We start from the raw sequence: 21,663 nt of genomic DNA, 5'->3' as shown, positions 1-21,663 counted from the left end.
TGCAAATGAACCAACCTTATTCCAGAACTTATTTCAATTACATGTTATTTTTCCACACACCTACTGCGCTTAATCATACCTCTAATCAGGCCAACTACCGCTCCCCTGGTCATGTTTTGGGTCCAGATGCCGATTGCTGTGAGTCAACCATATTGGGCAGGTGTTGCACACGCTTTACCATTAGCTTTTGTGATCATGTGTACTGATAGCTGCACACTGAGTCCAATGCCACTGAGAGCTAATTAAAATGTAACTAGAATAGCAGGCCTTTTTAAGTGTTGTGTTTGTGCTTTTTGCTTCTTTTTTCTTTTTCTTTTTTTTTATGTAAACTTGGTTACCACCTCTGCTGAAGTGAAAATTCAGGGGAAAGTGAGTAATGACCAGTGGTGGAAGAACCTCTTGAGAAGTACTTGAGTAAAAGTATCAATACCAGAGCAAAATACTACTACTACTACTACTACTACTACTACTACTACTACTACTACTACTACTACTACTACTAATAATAATAATAATAATAATAATAAAGTAAAAGTATCATATCAAAAAATCTACTAAATCTACAAGTAAACGAAATACAGTACCCATTTAAAAATGAATTCCAAGACTAAAAAGTATTTTGTGCAGCTGAGATGTAATAAAGCTTCAAATGTACAGTTTTTCATACAGTTTTTTTGTTCTGAATTTTGTTCAACAGAAACAATGAAATTTTAAAATATATTAAAATTATAAAGTTTAAGTATAATGTACATACAAAGCTGATTTGACTTGCTGGCTCTAGGATGTTCAAACTGTTGAACACTTTCACTTTTTCAGAACTGAAAAAGCAGCTTGGATGAGCTACAAAACATATTTGTTCAAAAACTTTTTCTCCAGTTGACCGAACTGAATTTCTCCTTTGTCACTTTCACTTTTAGTTAATACATTGTAACAAGTTTGTTCAAAGTGTTTGCGCTGGTAATAGTGATACTGTCTGTTCAGTACTAGACATCTAAATATGAGTACTCACTTTCGGTTTTGTAAACAGGGCTACTGCATGCATACAGCTACACAAGTGTATATTTTAAAGTTGCACAGGTGTTTTTCTGTTGTTAACTTTGGCATTCAACTTGGGCAGCGTGTACTTGGACAGCTTCATTGTGGTGATCAGATTTATTCCACAACTTATTTCAATTACATGTTATTTTTCCACACACCCACTGCGCTTAATCACACCCTCTAATCAGGACAGGTACTGCTCCCCTGATCGTGTGTCGGATCTAGACGCCAATTGCTCCACGTCAGCCATATTGGGCAGGTCTTGTGCGTGCTTTAGCGCTAGCCGCAGTGATCCATTAGCTTGTGCGCTTCATCTACCTCTGACTGTGCCAATAGCTGCACACTGTGAGTCCAATGCAACTGAGAGCCGCCCGGGGTCTGATTGAATAAAACATGTTTAATTGTCAATGGGGACGTGACAGGAGCATTCTGGGAGAACCGGAGGAGCGCAGTGGAATAACAATGGAGGTTGCGCAGTTGGAGTTACTTTGAGCTGTGATTTGGTCATAAATAACAAAGACAGAGCCATGCTGAGCTACGGTACCACGGTCTGCGACTTCGGACAGAATACAAACAAAAACCGCTGGACAATTATAGAAGCTGGTTTCAAATACAAATAGTACAAAAGCAATTGTAGCCGTTTTCTGACAGGCTCAAGTGGCAAGGCAGGGGGTCCAGGAGAGGCAATTTTAGTAGCATTATGCAGCACTGTGTTAAGTTTTAGTGCGCTAAAATATCACATTCATATCATTGCTAATCAGTTATAGTTAAATCACTCCAATCACACAATGCAGAACTGGTGTGGGGTGAAAATTTACAAGTTTTTTCCTTTCCATTTCAAGCTATTGTGGGGTTTGTACTGAATTATTTGATTTTGCTATTTTATTCATTTATTTTAGTTCTTTTGATAGTATCATGACCAGAATACTCATTATCTAAATATCTACAGATGATTGTTAGAATAAGATAAAACAATAAAATAGAGTAGAATAGCTGGTTCAATTTCACTATACGTTTTTCCCCCCAAAAGTATTTTCACTTTCTCTAAATATGCTATGATAAGTTTATTGTGTTTGCATTGGTATTAGTGATCTAATAGTGAATAATGTAATAGTGGATAATAAACAGTGTTCAGTTCTACTAGACATCTAAATATGACTTTATAAACTAGGCTTGTCATGATAATCTGGAACAATATTTTTTGGGGGGGTCAATATTTATCATGTGTTTTTCTTCTTTGAACTACTTAGAAATGTTTAGTTATATTTTTTTGGCGAAAGAATAAGATTTAGGTCGTAAAAGGTTGAATTAATAATGTCTAGTTTAATAATCATTGTTTATTCATCTGTTCACTGTTGTATTGTTTTGGTTTGTCGATAAAGTTCATACAAAGTGGCTGACTTTCTGTTTTGTGAGACCAGGAGAGACAGGGAAGCCGCATGGTTTGCAGCTAGAAAATCCAGTCGCATCCACTGCTAAGGATTGATGAATCAATGTCGTAAGTTATTTAATTCATCATATAGAAGCTTATGTTTGTATATCAATGTTTATTTCATGCTAATCTTAAATGCTTAATAATCAATCAATAACTCATGTAAACTGAATATTCTTTATTTTTCCTGTGATTTTTTTAATCACGATGAATGAGTCAACATTAAAGCCACAATCTGTATGATTCATTACAGATACAAATTAACTGCTAAAGTGTTGTGCTATTTATTTATTGCAGCTCATGATTTTCTAACAATAGTGCACATTTAGAATAGTTTTTGTGGTTTAAATCTGCTCTTGGGTTATTGTGTCAGTGGCATAAAGTCATTGCAATATTATAATTTTTCATCTGTATTTACTAAGGCAACATATCACACTTCCAAATGTAAACAGACCATTTGTAAACGGGGTTACTGCAATCATACACCTAAACAACTATATATTTGAAGTGGCAATAGTGTTTTTCTATTGTTGACTTTGACATTTACCTTGGGCAGCGTGTACTTGGGCAGTTTCATTGGGGTGAACACGTCTCTTTTCGCTGACACGTAGTAGATTGGCCTCCCGGTAGTCGAAACCTTTACAACGAAAAACATTTAGAGACACCATTTTGTAATTACATAACAGACATACGGATTTGTTCCAATGCCCTTGTACAGGGCCTGATTCAGTCTAACCTCTTTGTTCTCCGAGAGCAAAGTGGACCATTACATACCTGCACAAACACATACTCGTCCTGCACCACCAGAGAATTGGGGTCGATGAATCCGGGGAATGGCTTGCCCTTATTGGCCTCGGTACAGTTCTGGAGTCGACAGGTGACGTACAGCGCTTCTGCTCCCAACACACAAAATACACAGATTAAGATACAGTATTGGAGCCGTAGTGTCAATACAGATGTATGACCGTTTTGCCTGACCAGATAAGTCCTTTCTACATTCTGTTTGAACCCAGAAAGGACTGAAATCGGACAACAGAGCGTGAAAAATTCCATCCAAACTTGAGACGATTCAAACACAGCTGCTAAATTGTGTCACATGTTTCTCAAATGCTGAAGACACCTGCTTTTCAAAATTCATGCAGCATTCAGAATTAAACTTTAACCTCAGTTTTACCTGAGATAAGTAAGAGTTTAGTGCTTTGATTGTTGACCAAAAATCTTTGATGTTTCTCAGTTTTCCATGTTTGTTTTAACAGAAAGTGGATCTCTCTGATTGGCTAAGCTACATGTCAAACATGCCCTCTGGAAGTGGGGAAACAAGATACAGTTTCAGACCCACTCGTCTTTGTGAATCTTTGTCAAAGCGTGTGGTTCTGGCTGCCCAGGTAAGTAACCACGCACAAATAGTATGGTATTAACTATCCACTGATCTAAGTGAAAAATATGTCATGTTTTATTTAGTCATTTATATATGTATGTATATGTATATGTATGTATGTATGTATGTATGTGTTTATTGACAAGGCCAACCTGTTACCCTGCATATGTGCTGCAACCTCACCACTAAGCCACACTGCCAAATGTATGCTTTTAAGAGTTTATGTCTTTTTTTAGATGTTACTTCACATCTAAACCAGGGTGAAATCAGTTTTTAATCTCAAGAAAACTACTTCTAAACATTTTAAAGGGGCACTATGTAACTTTTCATGTAATTGCTTTGCCTAGAATGTTTCACAGTGTCATGAAACTCATCTGTCTCCAAGGATACAAGCAGGTGATACCAAGTTACAGGTCAGGTCTGTGGAGAGATGACCCAGTTCACTGTAACTTTTTTTTTTTTTTTGCAATAAATAAAAAAAACATACATATAATTGATTAACTGCAACATGTGTATGTCTAATGCCATACTGCGGAATATTCATTGCAGAGTAAAAGCCTAGACACGTCTCATGTTAGTTATACCATCTTTAAATCTGCACTTCTACAGCAGTCTGTCCCTTCACACCTGAACAAGCCATTTACCAGTCGTCCTTACCCCCCGATTGAGAACCCCTTATCAAAGCAGCAACCCTGTAGCACCCACTTGCCACCTTTCAGTCAGGTGTCTCCTTTGGGTGTCTGCACATTTACAGGTGTCAATAAAGCTCTTGAGAGCAGGTGATGGGTGTGTTCTGGGGTAGAGACAGATGACCGCCTGGGCCAATTGCTTTCTTTGGCTTCCATTGCGGTGCTGTCCGGACACATTAGCCTCTGCCAAATGGGTGAGGGGGCAGGAGGGAACAGGCATGATGGATCCTCGCTGTGTGCACCTAACTTGTGACACTTGTGATGTTCAGTATGATTGGTTTTTCTCTATTGTGTCAGCTACAAAGGCCCGCAGACATCAAGGTGAACAGATGCTCTCAACACAGTTTGAAAGAGAATTGAACTGAAGGGATACAGAATGGAGAGTGAGTTAAGGTAACAGAGTTTGAGTGGTTAATACATCCGGACATGAGAAATAATACATAGATATAGCGAGGTTTATTCGTATTGTGGTTTTATGAGATTGCCTTTGAAGTGATATGATAACTTAGAGTGGTTCTCAAACTGAGGTGCAGGAGCTAGTTTGTTTTGCTTTGTTTTGGCCTCCTTTGTTTCAGTTCTCATTTAGATGGACCAAAGCTGTTTTAGACGTGATTCAGTTGTGCTTTAGTACTAGAAAGACCTAATGGAGGTACTAAATTTCAACAAGCACATTTGGAAGCAAATATTTAAAGGTGCACTGTAACATTCCTGATCCAATACCTGTTTGCATTTCTTTGCCTGAAATATTCCAGTGTAAGGCATTAAACTCATATCTCTTCATGGAGACAGGTGACAATACCAGGTCAAGTTAAGATATGTTCAGAAGTGAGCCCGCACTAAGAAGAATGCATGTTTACCAAAGTATTTTTAAGTGATAAAAATACTTCTAATAGAATATATGCATGATAGACAGAAGTTTAATGCCATAATATGAAACATTCCATCCAAAGCATGTTCATAGACACATGCACGTGGAAGAAAAGTTACATAAAGATAATCTATTTACAGATAGTACACACTTTGGTGTACATCCTGCTTGTTCCTGAAATTGAAGGGCAGTTTCATGATACATAATAGTGCTTCTTTACTGCTTCAACAATACTAAGAAAAATATTGACAAAGTGAATAACATTTAATAAAGATTTTCTCCAGTCTGATCCAATGGGCCTGTCAGGAGTAATGCACTCATAACAAATTGAACTAGTCCACCCTTAGTTTAAGCCTCTGCCCACAGCTGTGATTTATATGAAATGTAAAATCCATGGAAAATCCCTATCTGACCTCCCATATTCCTTAGAGCTAATCTTTTGTACAGACCCATCATTGACTTGAACCATTGATCACACAATCAATAGACAAATGTTTAAACAAAATGATTAGCACTTTGCAGGACTAGCCCGCTCAATAGCACTTCTGGGAGGTCCATAGAAACGCATTATTATTTCATGATTGTACTGACAGCCTGTGTTATGTGACTATGGAGATTCAGGAGGTGTATTTTTAATCACACTAGATTAAATAATGTAAGATGGCCCCCACAAAAATAGAGTCCTCACTGCAAAGAAGAAATATTTAGTTAAAGGTGCAATATATTTTTCTGGAGTGGGCTATGCTACTCTTGTTTCCATGGTTATATTATTGCATATCCTGCATGCTCCACAGTATGTAAGTTATATAATATCTTTATTAATTAAATGTCACTTGTTTCTATTGTTCAGAAAATACTTTGGGAAACATGCATTCTTGCAGTGATCAGGCCGGGGTCCCCTGTCCACAGATCTGACCTGTAATTTGGCCTGATGGTGTCACTTGCTTGTCTCCATGAAGATAGATTAATGCCATAGATTCTAGAAATATTCTAGGCAAAGTAATTACATCTCCATAGACATAAGCAGAAAAATTGCATAGTGCACCTTTAGTATTACTTTAATTCGACATATTGATCAAAATTTCAGTAGAATTGACTATTATTCTACAACACTTTTTATTTTAATCCAAATTATTACCAATTGGGTATAGATATTTGGTAACACTTTATAAATTGTTTCCTAATTAGCCTTAATTAAACATTAAGAAAAACTTCATTCATCTTCAAATGGTTTGTTCAAAATGGTTCATCTTCAAATGGTTCATTCATGAGCAAATGATTCGGGCTTACTAACTTCTAAATAAGTCCTAGTCCCAACCTTTCAATTACTAAGACTGAAGCATTCTTAATAATCCCTCACCATTTATTCACTTGAAGTTGTATTCGATCTTTAACCACTTATTTTAAAGATGCTATATTGCTGATCAATCCCCATCACCGCTCTGTACTTACTTCGTTGTACAATTTTATTTTCTTATAGTCGTGATACGGACAAGATTCGGCAGTGTTGCATCGTCATTTTGGTCCAAATAAAAAAAACAGCTATTCGCTAATATGATCTGCAGCTATCACAGGTACCGACTCTCTGTTGTGATGATGCAACACCAGCTCCCATTGGGCACCTCTGCTGTATAACAACAAAGCCAGTGGATTTGTGTCTTTAATTAAGTCATTTTTAGATGAATATTGGAATTGAAAATGTGCAAATTATAACATAATGATCCACAGGGGTCATAGATTATAACTATATAGCAGACACAAGCACAATATGTCTTCTTTAAGGCTAATTAAGGTTATTATAAAGTGTAACCAAAAACTTCTTCATTCTCTCACTTGGTTTTCCTTGTGTGTTTGCAGCATTAGTCTATTACACATTTGTGAGTACTGGCCTTTCCTTTCCACTTGAGCCAAACATTCAGAGCGCGGGGCTCCAGACACAGGGAAATAGAGGTGTGACTGGGGATTGAATTACTCACGTCCGTCAGAGATGCTGGTTTCCAGGTGAATTAGGCCGGCCTCTTTGTCCAAACCCATTTTGGACCTGAAAGGAGAGGCAGACAAATGGGTCTCAGGAACATCAGCTGCACTTTAGTCCTAGTACACCGTCTGGAGCCATTCTTCACACAAGTGTCGAGAAGTGCAGAGAAGGAGGGGAAGTTAAACAAATGTATAATGACAAAGTGTGCGTATATAACATCATGAATATCTGTTTTTTCTCTTGTAATAAAGTCAAATTAGTTTTCCCCAGTACTGACATACTGTAAAAACATCTCCAATAGGTCTGCTGTGTGCTACCTACCTGCATGTAATTATTAAAGCTCCTACATACAAAAGTTACTCTTGTGAGCTGGTGAAGGGTCTGTCACCTGCTTGTTTCTACAGATATGCCATTGCTCTGCCTGAAATGTTTAACAGTATGACATTAAACAGGTTTACCTTACAGACCCTCCACCAAAAAAGTTCCACAATGCACCTTTAGTCCATTTTAGAATGTTGTTACCTCCTCAGAAACATACCAGGTATTGTGTTTTGTTTCTTTCACCCATATTTAGTAATGCTGAATTATTAGTCTATCTACATTTTCAAAACTCAAAATGGTCTGTTCCACCTTGTGATGTCATGAAACCTCAAGTTTTCATGTTAACAGCTCCTTTTTACCTTTAGTTCAGTAGATACTGGAACTTCCATGTATGCAGTCATCCAAATGATTCTTTTGAAGAGTTTAAAAACACTTTCTGACATAACACAAAAGAAAATCTGTAGGGTTTATGTGTTTAACATGAAACAAAACACCATTCTAGGTATGTTTTTGATGAGGAAACAACATCCTAACATAGATCACAAAATAGCGTAACACTGGCCCTTTAAGAGTTTTATCTTCTGTGAACCAGGAAGTGTTCCAAGTAGTGTCCTTTTAACATTTAACAGACTAAGACTATGCACGTCCAATGAATCCAACATCTCAGCTCATCACATATGCTCATAGAATTAACATTTAATACTCAGGATCAAGTATTAATACCTAATCTTCTTCCATGCTTCTAATCAGGAGATGCTACTGAAATGTTAATTGCATATATGATTTCATTCCTTGACCTTTAGACCTCCAGTGGTTTGTAAATTGAATTCAGTATAGATTTTACATCCAAGGCCTTTCTAGCCATCCCTTTCTTCAATCTTCAATCATGTAATTTGTTGTGGGACATAATAATTAAACCACTTATGCTTTTGACCTGATTAGACTCCCTGTGACTGCATATATTTGTGGTGTCTGTTTTATCATTTTGGCATTTAGGCTTTTGTTGCCACAGTCCTGCAGAATTCAGATACTGTATGTTGCAGCCATGTATTTTCTCAAATTGGTTAATTGTGTAAAGATTCACTATGTCACTTAGCTGGAATGTTCCACAGTATGACATTAAGCTTGTCTCTATGCAAAGATAAATGTATTGCATACTGGGAAACTTCCAGGCAAAGCAACAGTAGTGGAAGAAGTACTCAGTTTTGTTTCTTAAGTAAAAGTACACATACTAGAGCAAAAAAGTACTCAAGTAAAAGTAAAAGTATCACAATGAAAAAAGTTTATTTCAGTATTAAAGAACCCATTTAAAAATGTACTGAGTACAGAGTAAAAGGTAAGTATTTCACACAGATATTCAGATCTAATAAAGCTTGAATATAATGTTTTTGGTACAGATTTGTTCTGAATTTTGTTCTACAGAAATAATGGAAATTACATGTTGATATATTTTTGTTTGTTAAAACTTATGAACGTGTTAAAAAATAGAAAATAAAAATCCCCCAGCCTTTTAAGCAGCTTTCAAACTATAATAAAAAATATTTTTACTTTTCAGTCCTGTTCTAAAATGTAGTGGAGTAGAAAGTACAGATACCTGCTCTCAAATGTAGTGAAGTAAAAGTAAAAAGGATCCACTTTAAAATAGATTTAAAGGACCCATCTCATGCAAAATCAACTTTAACTTTTCAGAGCTTTCTGCCTTCTAAGAATGATGTGTGGGCCTTGTATAAGTGTTTTTTAGCTTGATTTGGTGTTTTTTTTTAACAAATTGAAGCATATTTCTACCACCCCCCCACGTGACAACAAACTAAAACCTGCTACAACGATGACACTGCCAGCTACACCTATGATGCATTTGACGTAGCAGAAGGAGCTTCACACCCGACCCTCTCCCTCGCTCCTCCGCCCCGCCTCCACCCTGCATCGGCTGACAATTCCTACATGAACACCTAAACAAAAGCGACAGCATAAGCTAATTGTTATACACTTCAGTGTACACAATATAATAAGTTTATCTACTAGTGTTTATTAATATTTTACCAATCAGTAATGTTCAGCTGATGCCAAGGAGGTGCTTGCGCTTTGTGTACCTCCAAGATCTCGTCCGATTCTGGGTCCAACACATAAGGCTGAACGCGCTGTATCACCATGATGAATAAAAGTTTATTCCTACTGGTATCAGGGTGCACACCTGTCTCCCCCTCACTCCCTGAGATGGGCGGAGGAAGGGCGGCTCACTCAGCGCCTACATCACGTTTGTAGGGTGGAGCCTGTGCTTTCTCAGGACGGGCGGGGGGATTGATTGATTGCATTTATATAGTGCCTTTCAAGATACTCAAAGCGCTTTACAGTTCATTATTCAGTCACTCCACACTCAGTGGTAGTAAGATACTATTGCCACAGCTGCCCTGGAGTGGACCGACGGAAGCGAGGCTGCCAATCTGCGCCATCGGCCCCTCCGACCACCACCATCACTCACGCACACATCACTTTCATACTAGGCAATGTGGGTGAAGTGTCTTGCCTAAGGACACAATGACAGCTCCCAAATTGTGCTTGTTTATGTGCATAAGATACAAAGTGAAGAGTTATTTTGCATGAGATGGGCCCTTTAAGTAAAGTACAGATAACTAAGTTGCATATTTAAGTACAGTGCTTTGCTACTTACTTGCTTACTTTGTTATGTTTCACCACTGCAAAGCAACAACATCTCCATAGAGACAAACAGGTGGTGGACCCTCAACCAGAAAACAAAACACACAAAAAAAAGATAGAGCACCTTTAATGTTAGAAATTGTGAACCATTTCTAAACCCATTGCTCCACTTTTTTTTCTCGGTTTGCCCGCTTGACCGTTTCTCTCTGAGTCTAACCTGAAAGACAGCAGTGCCCAAAGTTAGACAAATGCCTTACTGCAGGCACTGTCAGTGGCAATGACAGCTGTGGTAAACATCAGCATTAGTCCAGCCAATGACCAGTGCTTTGTCTCTGCGAAGGGGCCAGACAAAGTAAAAAAAAACCTCCAGGATTAAAGGCTCACATAGAGAGATGGAGCGAAATGTTTCCTGACATCATTAGCGTGGGAAAAGCCATTGATTTGCCAGTGCCGTGCGTGTGTTGGGCTGCAGATGGAACGGCATATAATCATTAGGGCATTAAATATGTATTACACAGACTGGGGGATCAGTGCGGAGCTCACAACGACGATAAGGATGGATCTGTGGACAGGTAGCACAGAGGAGAGAGCTAGTTTCGATCCAGGAGGGTTAAAGTATTGGTTCACTGCAAAAAAAAGACTTAAAGTATTTTCATAACTTTAGTATTTTAGTGACTACTTTAGATACTTTACTAATTCAAAGTATAGAAGTTTCAGGTGAAGGGTTTGTTGCCTTTCTGGTCTAAGGAGGTTATTGCTTTGCCTAGAATGTTCCAGAGTATGGCATTAAATGTATCTATTTGAGCAACTGATCCCACATGTCCAAGCTACAGGTAAGATCTGTGGAGAGGCAATCCCGCTCATAGTATGTTTTTCTTAGCAATACATATATATACTTTGGAACATTTTTAGCTTTGGCAGTACTTTGAGATAAGGGCCAAATGTTGTGAATTGATTTCCATTAAAAATAGTTGTTTTGTTGGGTCATTATTTAAATTCCTGTAACTAGACCATCCTGATATTCTAGTTTTTCCTCACAACAATCTTCTTTTATTCATCACTTAGGTTTAATTTGTTCATGTTTAAAAACCAAACTGAAAATCTACATCACATTAAATGAATAACACCTTAAACTTTTATTGTGTTTAACAGACTTTCAAGCCTCTCAAAGCCCTAGACCAGGGGTGTCAAACTCAAATCCACAGAGGGCCAAAATTAAAAACTGGGACTAAGTTGTGGGCCAAACTAAATATTTACTGAAAAATTTCAACAACATCTGCATGTTTTCTCTTATATGCAAAGTTAAACCTTTTCTTATTAAAATAAATGTTCAATAATAGTTTTGCTTAAACACTGAATCCAGAACAAGCATAATATAAAATAATAACATAATTTTAAATAATCTGTAGCCGGCGGGCCAGCTCTAATACATATTTGACATGATCTCATGGCCAAATATAATTATATCATGGGCCAAATTTGGCCCCCGGGCCTGAGTTCAACACATCTGCTCTAGATGTATTCCACTGCTCTACTGAGGTATGCTCCATTATGCGCCATCGAACCCTCCCACCAACACCCACTAACACAATACAAGGCAATGTGTGAAGTGTCTTGCCCTAGGACACAACATCACATTGCACAAGTCCGTTCAGACTGTGAGTGATACAGGACTACATTCATACCATACTCCAACTACAACTCGTCCTTAACCTCTTGTATATAGCTGAGATTTGTATTTATTTGTATTATTATATTGCTATATCTTTTTTATTTTCACTTGTATATATATATATACATTTATCTAATTATGCTTTATTTGACACCAGTCTCTTATTATTTTTGCTACTTATTTTGACTTTATTATTACCATTAAAATTATTGGTCTTTGTCATTATTATACGGTGATGTGTGAGCTACTGAGTCCAAATAATTTCCCTTGTGACTCAGTAAAGTTTGTCTAAGTCTATGTTTATATAGTTTTCTTGCTTAAACGGAATACATTATTACACTGCTCTGGCAATTCATTTCACATTTTAAACATGGTTCATTTAGTGTAAAATTAACTACAGATACTTGTAGTTGAACTTTTGCATCTCTAAACTTCAAATTTCTCTACATTTTAGTCAGTCTATATACTTTAATTCCATATTTTATTGATGGCGGATTTAGGTATGTCTGAATTATTTACATAGCCCATATTGTTCTTTAATTCTATCTCTTTTCCGTACCAGCTCTATTTTACCCCATGAGCTGAGCCCCGTGGACAGTGCTGCACATAATCATTAGGGCATTAAATATGTATCACACAGACTGGGGGATCAGAGCCGCTCTAAAGAAGCCCAGATATGACTGAATATGACCGATACAGGCACGTCTCAGCAGAGGTAGAGCAGTTGACTTGGTGGCCATTATAGCGTTCTTTCATTAGACTTATTGGTATATTGGTAATTTCCCAGATGAAACGCCGCTGTGAATAGGCTGTCCTACTTATTCAATCCACATTTCCATTTTACACTGAATAATGTACTCAGGTGCAGAGCAGAGGCAGCCGTGATATCGTTTTTGGACTTTGTGGGGTCTAAAGTTGAAGTTAAAATCTAATATCTAGTCTACAACTGGCATACATTAATTCTGGTGAGGGTTGTTGCCTGCTTGTCTCTGTAGGTATTATTGCGTTGCCTGGGATGTTTCATGGTGTGGCATTAGATTTATGCATCTCCTCGGAGACAAGAAGGTGATGCCAGCATGTCCAGTTACAGGTCAGATTTGTGGAGAGGTGCCAGCACTCCCATTGTTTTAAATAATAGAAACGCAAGCAACTGAATGAATGAAGCAAGATGAATACATTTAATGCCATACCGTGGAACATTCTAGGCACCTCCATGGAGACAAGCAGGGTAGTAGAAACCTCAAAAGTGAGTGAAAAGTGAGTGTAATTTTAAATTTGCACTATGTAACATTTCTGCTGGAGTGTCTGCTTGTTTCCATGCTTTGGTTGGAGTGTTCCACAATATGGCATTAAATGTATCTATCGCCACGGAAACCAGTAGGTGACACTACTGGCCAAAGTTAGAGATCAGGTTTAATTTTCAAGGTTTTTAAGCAACAGATGAACAACAAATGCAAGATAATCATATTTAATACGATACTGTGAAACATTCCAGGCAACTAGCCAAATTCAAGTAATTTTAACTCATCTAGAAATTGTTTTTTGTTGCAGTTTACTTGTAAAATGTCAGAGTTTACTAGAGGGGAAATGCTGAACACTGCCTGCATTCTGCCTTCACTAATGTTTAGGAACTAGCTTTGCAGATAGCAAACAGTTTTTCCAGTAAACATCCAGAAAGTCTCTTGCTATTTTGGGCATTTACTGAAGAACTGATCGTAAAACTGTAACATACAAAAATTTAATGCATATTACAATTATGTTTTCACACTTGAATGAACATAGAATAAGTAGAGCTATATAAACAATGCAGAGCAGCTTAAAACAATTCAATTATGCATCACGATACTTTAACATTAGCTGGACTTCATAAAAACGTCTATAAAACAAGCGTTTAGCACCATGCTAACATTAATGGAAATCTCCATATACATGCTAACACAATTAGCGTCTTATATTTTAATGTGAATTTCAACAGTAAAACAGCTTTAAGTGCCCCACATGAGTCCACAGAGCGAGTTAACATCTTATAACATTACAGTACTTACAGACAGATAGTTTCATGGGGCCAAATGACAGTTTATAGGGTTTAACATTCTGACAAGTGGCTGAAGTGTTGCAAAGTCTGGAACAATATGGCGGCTAAGGCAACTCTGAGTGGACAAACCAGAGCAGCTCAAAAGAGACATGATTATTTCTCAACTGGGGAAGAGCAGCCTGCATGTTACCTAATGTATGAAAGTGATCTGGACAGCCCAGTTGGATATTTGGTCACAACAGATTGAAGAAAATCTGAGCTGAGTCTCTGGTGCCAGGGAGAAATATTGCACGCAGGCAGCTCCAGATGTTTTTGTTCAGATTTGTAATGTCATATGCAAAACATTTCATGGCTGGGCATTAGATATACTCCCTAACAGGATGCAGAGAGGGGGGAGATTTCAGTGTGTTGGATTTTTCTCTTTTCAACAACGTGTGTAATATATTTCGGCAACATAGACTTAAAATGTACACACTTCTCCCATAAATTGCAATCCTGTTGTAAAATTTTATGATGTCAAATTTGGATGGAGGACAGGGCCATATCACTGTATAGGAGATTCACTGTTTTTGCAACAAATATCTAGACTTGATGAAACTTGATGATGTTGAACCCTATCATTATTTGTTAAGGATTGGCTCCACAAACCTGCTATTCCTAAAAGAAAATGTTTGCAATCTGGTGCATGATAAAAACGACTATAATAGCTACATGAGGTAAGTGTGAGAAAAACACTACAGTCAGCCTCTCCAGACCCACTCTGCAAAAACTAATATCCAAGTTCAAATTTAACTTGATTTGAGTTCACTTGACAAGTAACATTATCTACCACTGGAACAAGTCTTTTTTTCTTATTTCAAACAGTATAAAATTGGCTTTCTTATTTTAAGTCCTAAGAGGTGTTGTTTTTCTTATCTTGTCTAACTAGGCGTATTTTCCTATTTCAACTACAAAAAGACTTGTTCCATTGGTAGATAATTATACTTTATGTGAAATTTACTCATATCAATGTAACATCTTCTTAATTGAAGTCATTTTAACTTTGCAGAGAGAGAGAGAGAGAGTAGCTTTTTAATGGCGTTAAGTAGGGACGTAACGATATCCAAATCTATCTATCTATTATCACAATATGCATCTCACAGTACGATATTTACTGTGATATTTGGAAGAGACTAATATTGTAGACAGGATACTTTTTTGCTTTTCAGAAGAATTCAAGGAAAAAACATATTTCTTCATGTGGTCTGCACTGAAATGAATCATGGTATACGCAGTTCCTTATGTTTATTAGCTATTACACTATAAAACAATGCATCTAAGTAAAGGAACTTATAATTCAATATATTGTGACAGCCCACGACATTATTGTGAGATTTGACAATACGATCATCATGATATGTTGGTTATTGTTACATCCCTAGCGTTAGGTGCTTTGGTCTGAGCAGAGGATGGGCTGCCCAGAACAAGGTATAACGGACCAGGGCACTTCTACTACACTTCTGTCTGGAGGCTCAATCAATCTGGCCAACCTGCCCAGACCTGATTCAGAACCAGGCTCAAAGGACGGAGTAACGTATAGAACCCTTTTTTTTTTTTTTTTTTTTTTTTTTTTAAACAAACATGGAAGCATTGGATTGTGAAAACATAGACCTGACCTCGGGGAACCCATCTGGTCTGGAGTCTGCTTCCAGGGAATCAGCTTGCTTTGCTATGGTGAGTGCTTTGACCGCTTTTAGCTGCTACTGTTATGCTACTTCCACTCCTGACTCATCACACAACATGTTGTATCTAAAGTTATGCATGCTATATTTTCTTGGTGGTAACTTGAGATAAGTTTATGTATGGAAGTTTCATAAATGAGGGCTACTATGGTGATATAGTACATGTACTAGTTTGCTATGGTCAAAGGGACAGAAAATAAGCAGATTGGAAAACTCTAACAACTTTTGAGGTATGACAATTAGGGATGTAACAATAAAACGAAATATCGTGATATGGTATCGTCAAAAGTGTCACAATAGTATAGTGTGTCACAGTATATCGAAATTAGGGGTGTCAAATTATCGCATTAATTGCGATTAATTAATTACAGTCATATTTAGCGCGTTATGTTTTTTAATCGCGTTAATCTCATTTTTTATCTCTAACTTTAGTGTTTCTGTATGCGAGTTGCTTTATTATAAAATCTGTTTTTATGTGTTGGGACAATAACACACACACACAAAAAACACATTTATAATTTTTTTTTTTTTTTCGGTAATTCCACTCATTGCCGGAAACCCACACAAAACGCGCGCAGTAAGAGCGATGTAAACGTCATGTTAACGTTGGCGGCGTCAGTCGCACAGTGGACGAGGTCGAAGAGCCAGTAGAACAGAGTCAGCAGTGCACAGGTAAAAACACATTTGTGTCTTGGAAATTCTTCTTCTTGGAAATTAATTACAGATCATAATTAATTAATCTCTCAATTTTTTTAATCACATGACAGCACTAATCGAAATACAAGTGCTCTGCTTAAATGCATTTTTCTAATCGTAGTAATACCTAATAAACATCGGGAACTACATATCCCATGATTCATTTCTGCGCAGACAACATGAAGAAATATATTTTTACTTGAATTCTTGAGATTATGACAGTAAGAATTCACACCAAAATCTTGTCAAGGTATTTTAAAAGCAAAAAAGCATCTTATCTACAATCAACCTCTCCAAAATATCGCAATAAATATCGTACCGTGAGATGCATATCGTGATAATATTGTACCGAGAGATTTGGATATAACTGAATCAGTGACTTCTCTGATCCATGCGAAAACACCCAATACCTCAACATTATCTATACTCTCAAGCTCTTTAATAACTTACATAATGCAGAAATTTTGGATGGACATTTTAATTGGACTCTGCCTAGGTTCCCACCAACCCAGTCCCATTAGGTCTCCTCATCTCCTCATGTTTGGTATCTACAGCCTATACATGGTGCTAACCTCCAACCGCAGGCTCATTAGAGGCTATAGCACCACACCTCACACACACAGACACACACGTACACATACCTGGTTCAAATCCTAAAATAGCTCTCTGGGTCGGCAGCAGCATCCCTCCAGGCTGCCTTCACTCCCGGGCCGCTTGTTAACAGTCTGACATCGTCTCTACCCAGTGGTGAAAGGAACAGCGGTGTACATGTAAGCGCATACAGAGGCCACAGACAGGCTGGGTGAGGCTAAGTTTGGACAGAGCCTTCACTTGAACTATATATTAGCAAAGCAGAGATGCAAAAGTAACAAGGGACTGCACTGATACAGATCTGAAGTGTCATGGGAGGTTTTGTGAACAGCTGTTGGAGTACAGTTGCCTGACCAGCCAGTCCCTTCTAGATTTGATGAGAATAGAAGTGGACCACAGAAAAAAGCTCTGTCCAAACATGAGACAATCCACCCACAGCGCCTCATTTGTATCACGTGTCTCACCTCTTCATCTCCTCTTGAAAATCCTTGTAACATTCTGAACAAAATACAAAATATAAAAATTGGGACAGTCCGATCACAGAAAACAAATTAACTTCTGTGATTTTTCTGTGTTAAAATGTCCATCCAAACTCTCTCCATTATGTGAGCAGCTTGAAAGTATAGATGTTGTTGAGACACGGGGTGTTTTGCATGGCATGTTATGAGAGTTATATTATGAATTTGGATCAAAGAAGTCATTGTATTTATGGTGAAGATAACTGTCATACCCTCAAAAGTGGTTGGTGTTTTCCCAATGTAGCATGGAGAGTCTTTCAAATGCAGATGACTTTCTCCTCTTGAATATTTAGATGAAAAGAATCAAACTTCTTTTACTTGAGATACAAAATAGTTCAGTGCTTTTCTTGTTGATTCTGAAGAAACAGTTTTTTAGTCCCTTGCATTTTATATAATTTATTTTTGTTGGATTGTTGATGCTTGGTTGACCCACCTGTCCATAACACCTCATCTGAATCGTGCAGATTGAATACAGTTCCAGTTTCAAATGTGTTTTTAAAGCATTGTAAAAGTCGTTTGGCTGGCCAGAAAAGTTCAGAGGCAGTGATTAGCTGACAATAAAAGATAAAAGAGTACTTTAAAGAATACTAAATACCTGCATTCAAATGTGTTTTGTACAGGAATGTAGTGGGCGTGGTACACAGGGGTTCATGATATCTCCAGTACTGTCCTATAGTGACCTGCGACATGAGGAGACCAGGACTGAACCAGGACTGAACCAGGACTAAACCAGGACTAAACCAGGACTAAAACAGGACTAAAACAGGTTTAAACCAGGTCTAAATCAGGACAAAACCAGGACTAAACCAGAACTGAACCAGGACTGAGTGTTGGGACAGGCCCAAATGCGTGCCCGTGTAAACTGTCAGGTGACCGCAGGAGAAAGAACCGGCACAGAGCACTTGGTGTAGTCCTAGTTTAGTCCTGGTTTAGACCCGGTTTAGACCCAGTTTAGTCCCGGTTCAGTCCTGGTTCAGTCCTGGTTCAGTCCTGGTTTAGTTCTCCTGGTTTAGTCTCAAATTGCGTACCACGTGCCACTTAAAAAATCCCCACTACACCACTGATTTTGTAACATATTCTGATACATGGTTCAATCAGGGTAATGAATTCTGAAAACTTAGAATGCTTTATACAGACTTATATTTGTTTCAGCGTTTGTTTTCTAACACTAAAACTAAAACTATACAAGCACTCATCACAAGAGCTGTGTTTTCTATTTTTCTCATTGATTATATGCAGTTTGAAGCCTAAATTGTGTGATCAAGTTACACCATGTTACTTTGATTGTAGAAAATAACTGTAATCTGAATAACACCAAACACTAAACTAAGGCTACATTCAGACTGCAACCTGAAGTGACCCAAATCTGATTTTTTGGGCCCTATGTGACCTGTATCTCATCTTTTAATGACTGAACAACACAGATCCGATCTTTTGAAATGCGACTTCAGTCTGAACGGCCAAAGCGCATTCATCCCATCTGCACGTCATCAACAAGCCACAAATGTCACTATTCTGCGCTGAAGTAGGCAAAAATTGTTAATCAACTCCGTGTCACTGAAGCAAAGCACATCACCACTCACCACTCTTGGCTACGTCTGCACATCCACACGTTACTTTCAACAGACGTTGCTGCCACTGTCCCACAAAACACCATGGCCAAAAACCTCGTTCTTCTCCTTCTCAATCTCCTCCTTAAAACAAGTAAGTTGTTCATGTTCTGGCTCTGGTACGAGAGGAACTTTAAAATCTCCAGGTGCTCAATGCTCGCGTCCATGTTTGGACAACTTACGTAAACACAGAGCACGCTCGCTGTGGTTGACGTCATCGTGTCTCCAGTGAGCATGCGGGACACTTTTGGGCCATTTACTGTTCACACTGGAAATCACATACAAGTCGCATTTAATTTGGAATGTGAATGACCTTGCAAAAACATCAGATTTCACAAAAAAATCTGAACTGAGCATTAAGCCTGCAGTCTGAACGTAGCCTTACTCTACTAGAAAACAGTTACAGAAAATTAGTATTCAGTATTCATACAGTACATGTATTCAGTACTTTGCAACACTGGGCACCTGGTAGTGAGTTAGTGTATTAAACAAGTGAAGAGTTTGTCCTCAAAGTTGTTTAGGTACAACAAGGGAGCTGAAGGACTTGTGCCTATTTGACAAGGGTTAATCTGATAATGCCTGGACCATGTGCCAAACTGCAGCTCATGTGGGGTTGTCTGTCAAAAGTGGTTCAGAGAAAGAACAATAGTTGAATGCATGTGGGGACTGGAGCATAAGCCGGGCAGTGATACTGAGCTGCTGTAACGCAATTTGTTGAAGTTAATCCTGGTTCTGATCGAGAGGTGTCAGGACACGGTGTGTACTTCACACTTGGTTAAATTATGCACTAGATCCTGAATATATGGCGCCTGTATTTATTATTCATTAAATTACATGCATTAACTGAAGCTACTCATTGCCACAGCAGCACTTGGATGCACGGTGATTCTGCCACCACCGGTCTTACTTCCACACACAAACGGGCAAGATAGGTGTCCTGCTCAAGAGCACAACAATAATATGTAGCTCCAGAGAATGAACTGTCTACTATTTGGCCTTTTTATTACGTTATAACATTATTCATTTATTGCTCTGTCATAAATAAATAAATCAGAAATGATGATTTAGATTTAGTGATGTAGATCATTATATTATACTTTATTATACTTCTGGACAAAAAGCACATAAGTATGGGCAACATTTTTTGAATATTCCAGTTCCAGAGTTTAAATGAAAAAAATAAAAATCATTCACAAGGTTGTGTTTGGAGATAGAGGATAGGTGAAAACTGAAATTTTCTGAGCAGTCGAGTCTCAAATGCAGGGTCAAACAGAATTACACAAACATGCATGAATGGATCAAAACATATCCACATAAATGACAAATATGAGTTCATAAGACATATTTTTTTGGAATTTCCTTCAAGGTAAAAAGTACACAAAAGTAATAAAAACATGCTGCAGAGTCCAAACGCCTTGATTGTTTTTCTCACCTTTTCTCTGACAGACAAATGTGTCAAATTCATCCCGGGCTGATTATAAGGCCTTGTCCTACAGAAGCTCACTAGGGTCAAACTATGCAACTGTCTGCCACCCACAGCATCAAGTGTGACACCCACATCAATAATGAAAACCTTAAAACCTCAGCACCCTCGTCTCCTGCTTGCTACGGGGTGAAACGTGACGTAACTGTCCCGGGCGTCTGCAAAGTCAAACCTCTGCAAACTCATTTCACACCTCAGAAAGAAAAAATAATAAAAAGGGCGACATTATAATAACTGGTCTTAAAGGTGCATGGTGTAACTTTTCTGGTGGAAGGTCTGTCAAATGCTTTTCTCCATGGAAATATTATTGCTTTGTCTGGATGTATGATTCGCAGTATGGCACTAAAACCTTTGTGTGTTCATGGAGACCAAACCAGATCGAGTTACAGGTCAGATCTGGGGAGTCAGAAAGCCTGTTTTTCTAGGTATTTTTGAGCTGTAAAACAACCTGTAATTTAATAAATGCAAGGCAGAGCTGTTTAATGTAATACTGTGGAACATTCCAGGCAGAACAATGACTTATCCATTGAAACAAGCCAGTGATGGACCCCCAACCAAAAACTTACACAATGCACCTTTAAAAGCCTTGTACCATTTTCTTTTTTACTTCAAAACAGAACTAGTTCATTTTTAACTGTATGTAGCAGTCCGAAGTTATTCCTCACTTCTACTTCAATGAGTTCATAAGCTTGTTTTACAACTTACAACAAAGGCAGAACAGAGTTTAGGCATCATGTGACTGCAGCCAACTAGCATGCTAAGAGCACACCAGCACTTCCTGGTTCACGGACATTAAAAATGCTTTATATTTAGATGCTGACAGCACAAGGTGGACTAACATTGACTGTAAGAGCTGCATTATAATAAATACATCTGTACTTTTTACTTTATTACGTAAAAAAATGTGGCACAGTCCATTCATAAAAAAAAAAAAAAAAAAACTTCCTCTGATCTTTTTTAATCTATGCGTGAGTTTTA

At 37.9% G+C, this 21,663-nt stretch overlaps 1 protein-coding gene across 1 annotated transcript in view; it reads right to left on the bottom strand.

Moving 5' to 3' along the window:
• Positions 1–21,663, bottom strand: part of LOC110159892 (VPS10 domain-containing receptor SorCS1) — a 473,381-nt gene that overhangs the window by 66,563 nt on the left and 385,155 nt on the right. Inside the window, exons 9-11 of the mRNA XM_055158440.1 lie at positions 7,382–7,446; positions 3,245–3,363; positions 3,018–3,107 (exon numbers count right to left, since the gene is read on the bottom strand). Coding sequence (XP_055014415.1) covers positions 3,018–3,107; positions 3,245–3,363; positions 7,382–7,446 — 274 coding nt within the window. The remainder of the gene's footprint in view (positions 1–3,017; positions 3,108–3,244; positions 3,364–7,381; positions 7,447–21,663) is intronic.

The sequence above is a fragment of the Boleophthalmus pectinirostris genome, unplaced genomic scaffold (assembly GCF_026225935.1).
Source record: "Boleophthalmus pectinirostris isolate CB_2022bp ecotype Guang Dong unplaced genomic scaffold, ASM2622593v1 HiC_scaffold_22, whole genome shotgun sequence".
Taxonomy (NCBI): Eukaryota; Metazoa; Chordata; class Actinopteri; order Gobiiformes; family Gobiidae; genus Boleophthalmus; species Boleophthalmus pectinirostris.
Note: the sequence above shows the minus strand (reverse complement) of the source record. Positions and strands in the feature narration are given on the sequence as shown.